The 15,000-nt window shown below is 44.1% G+C and overlaps 3 protein-coding genes across 3 annotated transcripts in view; 1 reads left to right on the forward strand and 2 right to left on the reverse strand.

Moving 5' to 3' along the window:
- pparg (peroxisome proliferator-activated receptor gamma) overlaps positions 1-49 on the reverse strand; it is a 20,706-nt gene extending 20,657 nt beyond the window's left edge. The window contains exon 1 of the mRNA XM_030374406.1: positions 1-49. This exon is cut by the window's left edge and continues 230 nt beyond it. The gene's annotated coding sequence lies outside the window, so the exon portion shown is untranslated.
- Positions 50-1,621: 1,572 nt separating this feature from the next.
- The window catches only part of syn2b (synapsin IIb), a 53,758-nt gene continuing 40,379 nt past the window's right edge, over positions 1,622-15,000 (reverse strand). Inside the window, exons 6-13 of the mRNA XM_030375066.1 lie at positions 12,809-12,871; positions 11,240-11,382; positions 10,927-11,001; positions 10,197-10,299; positions 8,271-8,435; positions 7,657-7,720; positions 4,612-5,362; positions 1,622-4,060 (exon numbers count right to left, since the gene is read on the reverse strand). Coding sequence (XP_030230926.1) covers positions 3,904-4,060; positions 4,612-5,362; positions 7,657-7,720; positions 8,271-8,435; positions 10,197-10,299; positions 10,927-11,001; positions 11,240-11,382; positions 12,809-12,871 — 1,521 coding nt within the window. The 3' untranslated portion in view covers positions 1,622-3,903. The remainder of the gene's footprint in view (positions 4,061-4,611; positions 5,363-7,656; positions 7,721-8,270; positions 8,436-10,196; positions 10,300-10,926; positions 11,002-11,239; positions 11,383-12,808; positions 12,872-15,000) is intronic.
- Positions 13,689-15,000, forward strand: part of LOC115557329 (metalloproteinase inhibitor 4) — a 9,713-nt gene continuing 8,401 nt past the window's right edge. The window contains exon 1 of the mRNA XM_030375067.1: positions 13,689-14,350. Within this exon, the coding sequence (XP_030230927.1) occupies positions 14,212-14,350 (139 nt within the window). The 5' untranslated portion in view covers positions 13,689-14,211. The remainder of the gene's footprint in view (positions 14,351-15,000) is intronic.

Here is a 15,000-nt window from a genome sequence, read left to right on the forward strand (position 1 = left end):
TGGTAGCCTACCTCCCGCCCTCCTTCCCTCCCTCCATAGAAACACAGAAAATCAAGTGGAATGACGCTTGAGTATTAAATTACACCCAACACACACACACACACACACACACACACACACACACACACACACACACACACACACACACACACACGCGCGCGCGCGCGCGCATAAACGCACGTACACACGCACGCAGGCATGCATACAAAAACGAACAGACACGAAAGTTTTACGTAAAGGTGTAGTGTGTATGTAATGCTCTCTAGCGGTGAGGATGCAGATTGCAACCAACTGCCTGCCCCCACCCCCTACTTTGGCCTTTGAGGTGCTTATTACAAAATGATGGCATAGTCTATGAACAGCATTGCATAGCCAAATATCAAGATAGATTTTGAATTTATATAAAGTTATTTAGACAGGGACAAGCAAAGGGGCGATAATGATAACACATGTGAAATGCGTCCTTCTCTAGTTTGTCATAGGCTACTGTAGCAATGTTGGGCTCTGTGTAAGGCAACTCAGTCCCTTTGTAATTATACAGGGCTCAATGTAACAAAAACACAATGATTCAAATTTTCATAGGATTAGCCACAAATTAAACACTTATTATTAATTTATGCTAATTCCGTACCGCAAGATGCAGTCACATAACTTATTATTTTTATTCAAAGGGTTATATTTTGACGTTATGAATAAATATTGCACTTAAAATACCTCCCCGTCGACAATCAAATGCCACCCCAAACATAAGACTGGCCCGAGCTGGCCACCACAGCAATAATATCCTGGCTACGCCCCGGATGTCAGTGCATAGCTTCCTCTGATGATCGGTTCTCTTGCTATCTGCCAGTGAAAAGGATCGATGACATGTTTTGTGCACTGACCGCCCACGCCGGTCCAGTCATGGCCCAGATACACTGGAGAATGGTGGGGAGAGGTTCAGCAGACACTCCTTCCTCAGTGGACCGAGAGCTGGACAATTGTTTTCATCTGGTTTCAGCCATTTCTTCATACATTGTGTGCGCGTCTGTTGTGTGCATTGTGTGTGCGTGCGGGCGGTGTGTGTTTGCGTGTGCTCTTCAGGTTACAAATGCAGCTTGTGACGATGACGCTTGTCTCGAGTACCCTCTGCTGGCCATGAATGACTACTGCAGCACACATAACTTGCAGTTCTCTAATTTACCCTTATCATTCTCTTATTGTTAATTGTGGGCACCAGCATGCCTCAAGACCCATAATTAACCTAATGACGTACACCTTTATTTGTCAATCACACCTCTGTGAACATTGGTCGATGAGAATTGACCATTATTGCAGAATGGTAGAAATGTAAAAGTTAATGAAAGGTGAGTGGATAGAGCACAAGTGTGCTCACACAAAGTATGACAGTGACTGAGTGATAGAGCAGGGATGTGCTCTATCATTTGTGCTCTATCCCCCCGTGAAATTGTGTTTACAAATCTTGTGAAATATTTCAAAATCACATATTTTTCCAGCTTCTGTGATAACATTTTGTGTGCTCCACTTTCAGTCTTTTTTTTCGGGAGGGGAGGAGTTTTTCTTTGGTTGAGAAAAGGCGATATATTCTTAAAATGAACAAAAGCAACAGTGTCACCATCACTCACAGAATACTTGCGGAATGATAGATCCACATCTTTATTGACTGCACAGAGAAAACAATGTCAGTCAACAGGTCATGCAAAGCCGTATCGCGTTACAGTTAAAAACACAATACGAACCCAACAAAATACTAATATATTATACTCTAAATATGGAGCCTCAAAAAATAAATAAATAAGTATTTTACAAAAAATAAACTCCTGAGAAGACACATACATACAAACGTACATACATACAAATACAGTACAATATGTTATTTATCTATATGTATTTACTTGTTACGCGGTATCACAGATCATGAAGAAAGCAGATGGGTTAATAAGCGGTTCTGTAAGCGTGAGACGAAGATATTATTCTTAAAGGCCTCCTCATAGACCTGAACACAGCAACTGGGGTTTAAACTAGCCCAGCCAAGGCCTTCCGGTTAATTCCAGGTTGGCTTGATAACATGACTCTCATACTCTGTGTGATAAACTCTGTGGTCACGATAAAAGCCATCAGATGAGACGAGAGCTCTCTAGAAGTCTCACACTCTTAACTGTCATCAAGACACACCTGGAAGGTAACAGTTCGACACAAATCGGACAAATGAAACCTTTGAGCAGCATATTCAACGTGGAGTAGGGAGAGCCGTCGTACACCGGGTGATGCTCAGGTTTTCTCTAACGTGGAGAAGGACAGCGCTCGGCAGTAATGTTGAGGTGTCATTGCAACACTGTTGCCTTTGCAGTTCTTTCCTTTATTTTTTTCAATGAGAATAATGAACAAATCACACTACTGTTGAATAGGCCTACATGGAGGTGAACACACAATCACCAGTCACAGACACAGAGTCGAGGAACTACCCGAAATGGAACAATATCACTTCAGCTGGGATTGTGTTTGGGTCGCCAGGTACAACGTGAGCCCAGAGCGGAGCGGCGGCTTCACATGGAGGGGTTATCAAATAGCACTGGACTCAGGTCTGCACAGCTAGCACATCAAGCTGTGAGTTAAATAATAAAACACCAGCTTCACGATAAGGCTACAACCACTACAGAAAGAGAGATTGAGTTGGAAAGAAAGAATGAGAGAAAGCAAGAGCATAGAAGAATTAGAGACGGAGAAAGAGAGAGAGAGACAGACAGAGAGAAAGAGGCAACAGAGGGCAGAAGTGGTCCATAACATTTTCTTTCTTCAATAGTCACACAGAGCCACGTCAACCAGCCATGCATACGAATTGAACACAGAAGAGAAAACACGTTTATCCACCTCCTTACAACCACAGACACACTTAAAGGCTTCTCCAAAAGATACGCTACTGTATGTGTATCCAGTAGCCAGCAACCAGAGATGGTGAATTTAAAGAGTAATCTGATAATCTTACTAAGCTATGCACCAATCTTTCTATTTCAAATTTCTTCCTATTTAAATCAATCACCACATTTACCTTGTTTATTGATCTGTTTGAACTGTGGATTTGATTCGTAAAATTAGTCAACTCTGTATATTCTTCTTCTTGTTCATGGAAATATGTAATTCCAGCCATAGAATGAAAGTTATGTCACTGAGGGTTTTTAATATCGATTCTGGCAGTAGATATTGGCTATTCTCCCAATAGTGGCTTCATTAATCTATACTTGTCGAGATAATATGTCTACTATATTTTCTATATCTCAAATAGCATACTATACGCTTTATATTATTCAATGTATTCCTCTGAGAAAAAAATAAATATCTGTTATTGTTGTTCTTCTTCATTTAGCTTATTTTGATTCCATCTCAATCCCATAACTCAGTGTATAATAATACCGATACTTCACACGATCCACTTTGAATCCTTAGTCAGTCAGGCCCCGTGGATACTTAGACACTTACGATACGTAGGAGGAGGACTGAGACATGGAACCCACGGTACAACACACACACACACACACACACGCACGCTCAAGCTAATTTGCAGGCACACAAACACACACACACACGCACGCTCAAGCTAATTTGCAGGCACACAAACACGCACACACACTCACACACTCACACACACAGACACACACACACACACACACACACACACACACACACACACACACACACACACACACACACACACACACACACACACACACACACACACACAGTTAAAACGGCATTCACATCAAAACACCAATCAAGCCATCACTGGAGCCCACCGTAAGAGGGGAGAGTGGGGGGACGGGGTGGCAGGTGAATGGTGGGGTTGGGGTTGGGTGAGGACTGAGTGGGGGAGGGGGGAGGCTCGGCTACACATTGGCGGCTGGCCGTCTAGTCAGAGAAGAGGCTGACGAAGGACTTTCGTAGGTTGCGAATAGTCTCGGCCTTGGCCTCATCCTGGCCGTCCGACGCCACGGGGGCGGAGCCTCCACGGAAGAAGGAGGAGTCACTGAAGGCGTTGAAGGCATTGGTCAGGGACTGGGACTTACTGAGGGGGGGGGGGGGGGGGGGGAGGTTTGGGAGAGAGGTACAGGAGAAGGGAGGCAGGGGGATGGAGGAGAGAAGGATGGGGTGAGAGGGGGTGAGGAGCAGGACAGGGATGGGAGTCACAAAGGGAGGGGTGGATTGAAAGAGAGGGAAAAGAGGACACATGTGGACAAGTCTCAGAAGAGTGAAACAAACCTCCATGTAAAAATAAAAAACAGTTATATCATAGAAAGTCTTCAAAGCTATTGCACATATGAAATTCACATAAAATAAATGCACAAGAAAAAATGCACATAAAACTGCACAAAAACTAAACTAAACTAGAAAAGTATGCAACATAAATTCTTCAGACTGTTTTTATATTCAGAAAATGGCTTCATTGTTTCTTTACTCTAACATTAATACGATGAACACATAATGAATACATAATCCGAACAGGAATCTCTGTGTCATTAACCAAGGTAAATATCTTTAGGAGTACCATTAGTAGAGTGGAGTCCCTTCACATGTTTTCCTTTATTATCAACACAGTGTTGATAATCGGGCCCTTACTTCAGGAGGGGGTGGGTCTTGGGCTGGTCCGACGGCGGCTCGTCCTGCGCTGTGACGTCCCCTTCGGACAGCTCAGCCTCGGACTCCCCCGCCGGCCCGGCCTCGGACTGGGCAGAGGGAGACGGGGCCGCTTTGGCCGGCGTCTGGACCTGCGCTGGGCGGGGGGCTGAGGCGGACTCGGGGGCCCGCGCCGGGGCCTGGCCCTCGGGTTGCGGCTTGGCTAGATCGGCCGGTAGAGTCTGCTGCCTCACCTGGATCTGAGACCTGGAATTCCTGCGCACGGGAGGGATGGGTTTGGCAGGGGGCGTGGGCTTGGGTGGCAGATCTTTGGGTTTCCCGGGGGACGGGGCGGGAGAGGCCTGGGCCTGGGGCTTGGGCTGCTCCGTGGTCGTGGCGGCGGCGGCGGCCGGAACGGGGGCTGGGGCCGGAGCTGGGGAGGCTGGGGCTACGGCTGCTGCTCTGGCGGGGGGAGACCCTGAGACTGCCGCTGCTGCCTTGGCCGCAGGGGAGGCTACGGGTGCAGCCGCGGGTCTAGCCTGGGCGGCTGGGGGAGGTGGGGCCGGGCTGGACTTGTTGACAGACAGAGCCCTGTTCATCGGAGGAGGAGGCCTGGGCACGGGAGGTTTTGTAACGGAGGCAGCCTTCTGGACCGGGCCAGGCTTCTGGGCCATGCTAGGCTTGGCTGCAGGTTCAGAAGCCCTCTTAGCTGGCTCTTGGGGTGGGTCCACGATCTGGGTTTTCACAGGTGTCCCTATTTGAAATATGAAGCACACGTTTTGGGTTTTACTTTCAGCTTTAAATCTTCTGGAGCTGATGCAGTCTTGTACCCTGGCACTGTGATATTGAATATACCACTGTGATTCATTAAAAAATATAGAAAAGTTATGTTGACCAAGTTATTCAGTAACGATTTCTCCCCAGATTGCACATGCATGCATATGACATTAATTGAAGCAAGAACTAGAATACAATAATTAAATCTAGCTCCATCAAAGCTTGGAAACCAAAGCAATGTGTCACATATTATGCATTTATTATGCATTTATTATTACGTTTATACAAACCATTAGCATCTAAAAACGGACCCGCAGTCAATTTCATACAAGAATACTATCAATATATTGCGAAACTATCAGGAGAAAAACGAGCTGTCGATATTTGCACAGCGTGGACAGCAGGGGGAAGCAGAACACTTTTATAGATGGTCGTGCGTCTGCAGATAAATTGGGAACTGCAGCGCAATTTGGTTTTCAAGTAAACGATGAGGAAATAGACAGAAGAGCAGCTGATAGGAAAATAGGATTAATGCATAAATAGAAAGAGATACAGTCAAGTCAAAACAGAGATGCACTGGTGGAAAAATGAAACTAGTAATTTTAAGCTTTTTCAATTCATACAGGCAGCAGAACCCAGGCAAGAAGGGAAGCACAACGAAGGTTACATAATGCCTCGTGACGTGTGCAACAACGACACACAGTGCGTACGTGAGTGTTGGATATCAACTCGAAAGGTTGTCGGTGTAAGAATTTGTATTTTCCGACTCTTACATCTCATCCACAAATATGGAGGCCTATTAACTTGTTCTTGTCCTATTTGCTGAGATTCTCCTTACACCCCAACAGCAATCCCCAATCAAATGCTCTGTAAAAAGAAAAACTGGTATGGAATGGCTGCTGCCGACCTGAAAGCCGATCCAATAATGGAATTCGGCCCATACACCAGCTTCACGAGAGGAAAAAAGCATACCATAATAATTATGCCAATCTTCTGCTTATTGTACACATCCCCAGACTTACATTTTATTTTAAATAATCTTATTTTGCATTTGTCTTGCAGTGGGGGAGCCTATATTACATTTTCCATCTCCCAGAAGCGCTGCCCTTAGATAAATTGTATTGCCCATGACATTTAACCCTATAGGTCTACCAATATCAATTAACGTGTGAAGTAAATTAATCGTGTTATCACGGCAAACGCAGGGATCTTAGTGCAGGTATAAGTAGGCATGGTAGTTCATAATAGTGGCTAGACATCGATGCAAGCCATGGCAACATTACAAGCATTGTCTAATGTAACACAAACACATGCAAAACAAAAGCTTAATTGGCATAACCACTTGTACATATTGTTTCATTCATTTGCATTAGGAGCATGTTAAAATTGGGTTCAACTCAGTTTATCACCTCACTTAGCCACGCTGCACTGAGAGAAGCATCTGCAGTTATTCAATTGGCAACAGCCACAACATAATTTTATTAACATAGATAAAGGACAGGATGTATTTATTAAATGACTTCCACAATACAAATTAGTTTTTGTTGCCATTACTGAAATAAATAAATAAATGACTGATAGCAGTGTGACTGCTGTGTTCTTTATTGCATTGCTCATATTGCATTTTTGAATGCAATTTAAAATAGCATTATAAAAAACATTTATATTGCTGCTTAGTAGATACTTTCTGGTAGATTTGTCCTCACATTAGGTTCATTAACTACGTCTCTCGTCAATTTAGCAACCTAATAAATATGAACCAAACGTGAAGTTTGGGAGAGGTTCAAAAACTTAACAAAGTAAACCGCTTCAGACCTAGTGCTGCGGGCTCTGTCTGGCTGCAACTGAAGCAGTATCAGTGGAAAACCAAACCCTTAAACATTTTACTGTAGTGGAGACCCATATGTACTTGGTTGCACAGTTCTGCTGTGGATTGATCCTGTTCCAAATCCCGACATAAATGCACGTTCAAGTTTTAAAAACGTAGGACACAACGTTAACAAGGACTCAAATTGCCCTCTTTCGTTTAAATGTCGTCTAGCATGAGCCCTTACTGGCTATTTAAGTAACAAGGTGAAATCCATCAAACATTGTAAGTAGCTTATGCAAGTAAGCAAATATACCCCTTCACCTATGTGAAATGAGAAAGTGTCCATATGAAGTGGCCGAGAACACATATTTCAAATGGTTTTAGTGAGCGGGGACTTTCTCAAACACACAGTTTAGTTTTCTTTTAACGGTGTGTTGCAGGAGAGAGAGAAGGGTGTTCACCTTGCATGGGTCGCTGCCCAGGTGTCCTGTTGGGATCTGATGCTGCCTCCTTCAGGACAGCGCTCTGTAGGACAAAATAATGACATTATAACAACCACAGCCACATGGTGGAAACTAGGCAGGCTGCGATGATTAAGCCAGATGGTACGACTGACAGTGAACCATGGAGAGATGAGAAGGGTGACAGACTTACTGCTGTTTGTATGCATGACAGGTTTACCACTCTCTATCCCCCTGCCTATACTTTGTCTTCAACTACAAATGAGAAATAAATCATTGTATTGAGAAAGTAGGTTGAATGAGAGCGGCAATGACACGTAAGACCCCTGGCCGGATCGAACCAGGGTCACTACAAACCATTTTAGCCTGCACGATTTTTTTTGGAGGGATATTTATTCGGTAAATCTTGCTATCTCTCTTTACAGCCCTCAAATCTGCCCTACAGCAGATTTAAATCAAATGTGATAGGTTCTTATGCCTAGGCTATGGTTCACAGATATGTGATCTTCATGTCTGTAGACGATGGTGGGGTTAGGGTGTTTGGGCCTGCCTGTTGGGGCTGGGCCGTGGTGGTGGGTGTGGTGGTGGGTGTGGTGGTGGGTGTTTCGGCCTACCTGTTGGGGCTGGGCCGTGGTGGCCATCTGGCCCTGGGGGGAGCGGGCGCCCGCGGAGCTCCTGGAGGCAAGGGCCTGGGTCATCTTAGCCAGGACCACTTCAGAGATCAGCTGCTTGTCCTCGGCCTGGTGGTCCCCGATCAGCTGCATGGACGACCCCATGACCTGGGCGAGCGGACCAGGGGGGCTTAGTCAACAACCGCAGCTCACTGAGTAGTTTCACTGAATGCAAAACGCAGCGTTTAAGCTAGAATAATCCCAGAGATGAGGGTTTTCAAGTTATACGAGATGTAATTCAGACCCAATAGATCTGCAGTAGCCAGTAGCAATCTTATTCAATATTTGAGTGAATAAACTTTATTGCCATGGCCCCCAGAGAGAAGTTCGACAATGGTCTCAAGCCCACTTATTATATTTATTATATATATTTATAGGAAATTGAGGACTCTGCACTCTGCAGCCTATCATTAGAAGCACTAGTTGGCAGCCACAGTGCAGCGCCCAGGGACCAACTCCAGGTCTAACCCCTGATGCCTGGGTCAAGGGCACCGGCAGAGGATCAACCATCACGAGGACAGCTTTTTGATTTTGCTGTGGGAGGAGCACCTGGAAGAAAATCCACCCATGAACACGTTGAGAACATTACAAGGACCTTCTGCTTCTGCTGTGAGGCAACAGAGCTAACCCCACATGTGCCACCATAATAGGTTGAATGCGGTGGAGACAGATACATTTAAATAAACAACACATTGCACATGCAGGCAAAAGAGCACGTTCACCGACTTGTTGTGTAATAGTGTAGCGAGTGTCATTGCTGCATCACTAAGCCATGGAAACTAAGCAGAACCCCACTGGCACACAGGATAAACACTACCTCGCCATCAAAAAACAGCTATGGGCTGTAGTGGGTGAGTGTTGGGAACGTTGGATTTATTTGTCACTGTGATGCGTAGACGGTTCCTCTTCTGTTGATACTTCTCCTCACACGCACCCCTATTCTACCCAGACCAGGACAAGGAAGCATTGTTTTGGAGGTTATGTTTTTGGACATAATGTTCAAGATAAATAGTCTTGCTCTAGCATTGTGGCTGAGACATGGGGAAAAATCCAAAGCCACTCCACACACTAAGCCTGCTATTAGACTGGACAGAGACAGAGAAAAGGGGAGAGATAGAGAGAGAGAGAGAGAGAGAGAGAGAGAGAGAGAGAGAGAGAGAGAGAGAGAGAGAGAGAGAGAGAGAGAGAGAGAGAGAGAGAGAGAGAGAGAGAGAGAGAGAGAGAGAGAGTGACAGGTCTACACAAGGGCTGTTTAGAATGGAAAAACAATGATACCGAGAAAGAGCGAAGGGGAAATCAAAGAAAGAACGAGAGAGACATGGAGTAATCCGAGAGTGAGAGTGGTCAGTGTTTGTGTAGTTTTGACGAGGGAGTCAAGCGGAGTGTGAAGAGGTTTAGAAGCTCCAGCCCTGACATTAAGATGCAGATGTAATCTGCTCTAGTGATCAACCTAGTGAGATCTTTAATCAGGTTAGCCTGCCATTTCCATCTATCTATTTCCAGGCAGACGTCCACTGTCTCACCACTGAGAAACGAGGGCAGACAGGCTAAAATTAACCTTCAAAGGCCTCATTAATATCTGAATCAGAGTCCAAAAACAAGATATCCTGAAAATGTTTTTTTATTAATAATGAATCCAAAGTGGATGCCATTGAAGAATGACAATTTATATTGACGTTGATTACTAAATGTCTCCACCTGTGTTGCTGTCTGTGTGTGTGTGTCCGTCTATCTGTCCACTTGTGTCTGTCTATCTATCTATTTCTCCACCCATTCGTGTTGCTTTCTGTGTTTGTGTGTCTGTCTGTCTATCTGGCACTTGTCTATCCGTCTGTTTCTCCACCCAGTCATCCATCGCTGCTCCTGCACCTCAGTAATGTAGTCGTTGCCGTCCTTCCCACAGATTGCTTTAACAGCGCAGATATCCAGCCCTCCAAAGATGTCAGAGCAGGCGTCCACCCACAGCTTGTACCTGCAAAACACACATCAAGCTCACCCACTGTCTGAACCAATCAGATCCATGAGGAGACTTGCCTCCTCATGTGTGTGTGGTTGGTGATGGTACTAAGATAGTCACATTTTACAGTGGTTGGCATTATGGAATGTGATGCCGAATCATAATAGCATCTGTATATAAATGAGAACGTTTTAGCAAGAAAACTGCAACGTAGATAGTACTCCTCTAGCCATTTAGTGACCCCAAACAAATAGTCAAAGGTTCTTATTTTATACTTTATATGTGATCTGTTTTGTGAAAGATTCATTCCTGAAATTAAATGAGATGCTTCACGTTTTATTTAAAGTGTGGCTTTCCTCTGGCTAATGTGGAATCGTAAATAAGACTACATTTATTTTAATATGTTACTGTTAAATTTGACTATCTTCAAAGTCTTTAATTTAATTAGAAATATTGTACAATTTAATTTGCATATCAAAGTTCAGTGAATTTTCCCACTGAATTTTGCCTTGCAAAAGACACACGAAAAACACAATATTTGACACATTTCCACGTCAAACAATGTAATTTGTTTTGACATGGTGTCAGAGCCCTGTTGGCCGTGGCCACGCGATGCATAATGAACACAGACCCCATGCTTACTTGTCAGTCATGGCCACTTGCTCCAACATGGCAGATCCAGTGTTGCTCTTCCAGTTACCAGAAATGGATGTTCGCCTGCAAATGAGAAGGTTGAGCATGATTGGATTCATAAACAATAAGCGGATAAAACATGTTCCGAATGTTGTATGAAATTACAAATACGATTATAGCCTTAAAAGAAATCGACAGTTCTTTATGATAACATAATGATTATTGTTACGATTGTTCTGTGATGACGATTATAATTATTTGCATCAATATGACTTCATTAAATAACCTATCCCTTCCTCCCTTCCAAGAATAGTAGACATACATGTAGGCTTTGTAGTCGGCGCCGATCTTCTGCACTCTGATGTCGTACTTGGCGTCGATGAAGGGCTCTGTGGTGGAGTAGGTCTGGGTGATGGCCACCACACTCGCAATGTCCTGGAAGTCACTGGCGTTGTCCACTTTCACCTGGAACACAGAGGCCCAGCACAGTTAGGGCTGGATAAGGGAAAGAGTATACTTACCTGTTGGGCAAAACAAGAGTAAAACAAACAAAACAGTGGACAGAATGCCTAAAGCCAGAAGAGTTTATTCCTACATGCAGACTATTAGTTATTTATTTGATTAGGGCCCCCCCAAAAAAAAACATAAATAAACTATAAAAATCAGTCGAGTGCGCAGGCAGACTTCCCTGGTGGAAAGTTGTTTTTGAGTTTTAATTTTTTTAATAATAATTCCTTATTTGGAGTATGTGTGTTTAAAATTCACAATAACATATAATATATAGAATCTAAATCAATGTGTTTTGGTGAAAATACGTGGCCAAGTCAGGACAACAGCACAGCTAATTGCTGACATATAGAGATATGCACATATACAACAATATATTAAGCTCCTCAGCGTCCTCCAATCTGATGCTTAAAGGTCCCGTTATCACCCCCAGCAGAGTCAGTTGATGGTGGAGTAGGGACTTTCTGATGCTATGGACATTGACAAGGATGAACCCGGGTACTGGAGACACAGGATCCCAGTTGCCCCACTAAGATCTATTCACCAAAAGCCATTTGAGGGAACTTGAGTGGTGAATCTACAAGTCAAAGACTGTGGTCCAGATATGAGAGGAGGGATCGATAAACACAATATAACCACTGTCTACAAGAACACCACAGCAGAGTATAATGGGTGACTGGAAAAACAGAATACACAACCTGTACACAGGTTGTGTACAGCATATGAAAAAGGAGAGAGAAAATAAAATTGATCCAGATAGGAACAGAAAGGGATGAGAGAATTTGGAGATCATTGGTCAACAGACATGGTCAATTTAGGATAATTATCTAACACAATATTTTCTCTAACATATATTGTTAATTGAAGCTATAACAATTGTTGCCCTCCTGATATTCTATTGCATATTGATTGCGAGTCAAATTATGTCATAATAATCTTTGGATCATTGAAAAATCTCAGAAATCCTGGAAACTGAACTGAATCAAGCCCCGCTGTTTTTCATGGTCTTGATTGCAAACAAAGGGCAGTGAGCGGCCTCTCTCCCCTTTGGTGTTAGGTCAGGCCCCCTAGTGCCGTTCCATTGGTTGTAAGTATGAGGACATGGTTTCTATTTCCCCCATTTCATTGAACCCACTTGGCTTTGGATTTCACCCATAATTAAAGAAGAGCAAAAACAGATGTAGCTTGGTATGATCACATTTACAGTGCACCAACATTGACAATTAAATTGGCCTCTGTGCCATATTTAGATGAAATGCAATGTCAATGTCAATGTTTCCTCTGACACAAGACAGTGATTCTGAGTCATTCAAAACATCAACGGCAAGAAAACACATCATGGACTAATTTCAGACCTATTCTGGTAAATATGGGATTGAAATACCTTTCCCATTCCGGAGTGGGCGTGGCCTATCTTCACCACCACTGGAAAGCTGGGCGTGGTAATCTAGAAATGAAGAAGACTCATTTATGATCAGCAAATACACCCATAAATAAGGTTTTGTTGTGGCTCATCAAGTAACAAGTTAGAAACAACGTGTTGCGAAAACATTCAATGCATTTTTTATTTTTGTTGCTTTCATTTCATAATTCTTTTTTGTTGTCCAGATGGCTAAATAGGAATGTCAACACAATCAAAAGTTGTCTAACTTCCAATGACTACAGGAATTAGTCAGGCTTAGTCATCCACTGTCAGGCAGAGAAATGGATGATGGGTGATGTATAATTTGCAGTGGAACTTTACAGCTTAAAGATACACACACGCACATGCACACACACACAAACACACACACACACACACACACACACACACACACACACACACACACACACACACACACACACACACACACACACACACACACACACACACACACACACACACACACACAAACACAAGGAAACATTTCTTATTGTTCTCATATGAAACAGCAGACCATTCAATTGTGATGCTCGCACACATGCATGTGCAAATGAACACCAACCCCCCCATATACACACACACACACAAGTTTTGTGTTTTACAATTTGAGTTGCAATTTTACAAAGCACGTTTACAAAACTAACATGTACTGATCCACCCATAACTCTCTATTTCCAACATATATTTTTAGATTGGGTCTTTCCATCTCGCTGTAGTTTTGTAGTTCTATTTACTCTGAGCCAGAACCACTAGACTGATTAGTCACATTCTCCTTTTTTTGGTAAATAGGCGGTCCTTGAACCATTCATTAGTGGTGGAGTACATAAGAGGCCCAGTGTGCTGCAACCCTCTCAGCATTCAGGACCAGAGCGTCAATGTGAGAGGGAACCAACCATTGTGAGTGTCTCTTCGTGTTTGCTATAGAGTGAGAGACAGTGAGGAGAGAGAGAGAGAGAGAGAGAGAGAAAGAGAGTAAGTAAGAGATTAGGACAGAGAGAGGGAGCGAGAGCAGCAGCCGCCGCCTTAAGCTAAACTTGAACTTGAACAAAGTTAGCCGTCGCACCAGCTGGTATTCAGGGGGCGCAATTAAACTTACTAGAGCCTTTCACTCCACAGCTGCCTTTAAGCTCACCCGAGCTCCTCTCTCTTGCTTTTAATTCTCTTCCCTGCCCCACACCCCCGCATCCCCCCCCTTGACACCACCCACCAGCCCTCCCTCCCTCTCCCTCCCTCCCCCACCACACCCAACCATCTTGCTGACTGCTGGCCTGGATTGCTCCCTGGGAGAAGGAAACAGCGCTAGGACAGGCTGCCAAGGGATTTTTTGCGACCATTGGTGAAGCAGTCTGAGGCAGCCAGGAGCCATGGGCATGCAGCAGGTGTGGTGTGTGTACTCGGGGCTTTTGGTGACTATCCTCCTGGGTCTGGGTAGGGTGCGAGTGGTGGACGCATGCAGCTGCAACCCCGCACATCCTCAGCAGCTCTTCTGCGGCGCCGAGATAGGTGAGTTACACTCTTCCCCTCTTTGAGACGCTCATCAGGGGACGATATTTTTTGCACGCCTGTTGACTGAATCGCTATTCGGTTGGGTTTGATGACCTCTGTGTTAAAATATTGACTGGAATGGAAGCAGGCATTAGACACACACACAAACACACACACACACACACACACACACACACACACACACACACACACACACACACAGGAACACACACAAAAACACACACAGATAAAAAAATATATATATCTACACACAAAAAATTACATGCAAACAAACACAGAAACGCAGGCACATCTAGCTATGTGACTTTTATTATTGCGTTGTTGATGGTATTTCCCTTATTGATTGCATCACAAAGAAAATATTGTCCATTCATCTCGCAACCTCACCCGAAGCGAGAGGCAGAACAACCGGGGTAGACTACCATTTCATTGCCTCAGTGTCTCCCAGCGAGTGGGTTTCTCAGTAAGGACTGCAGAGGAGTTGCTTGAGGATGTGTGCATGCAGTGCAAGAACCGTTGCTCATTAGGTCAAAGTAAGAAAGAAAGAAAGGATGTCCACAGAGAGAGTCTGGTGGGAAGATACATAACTAAATAACAATAGGGTGGTAAGACACTGAGTTACAAAGTAATAGGGACCACCCAGAGGA

Source organism: Gadus morhua, chromosome 13, assembly GCF_902167405.1.
Source record: "Gadus morhua chromosome 13, gadMor3.0, whole genome shotgun sequence".
NCBI classification, from domain to species: Eukaryota; Metazoa; Chordata; class Actinopteri; order Gadiformes; family Gadidae; genus Gadus; species Gadus morhua.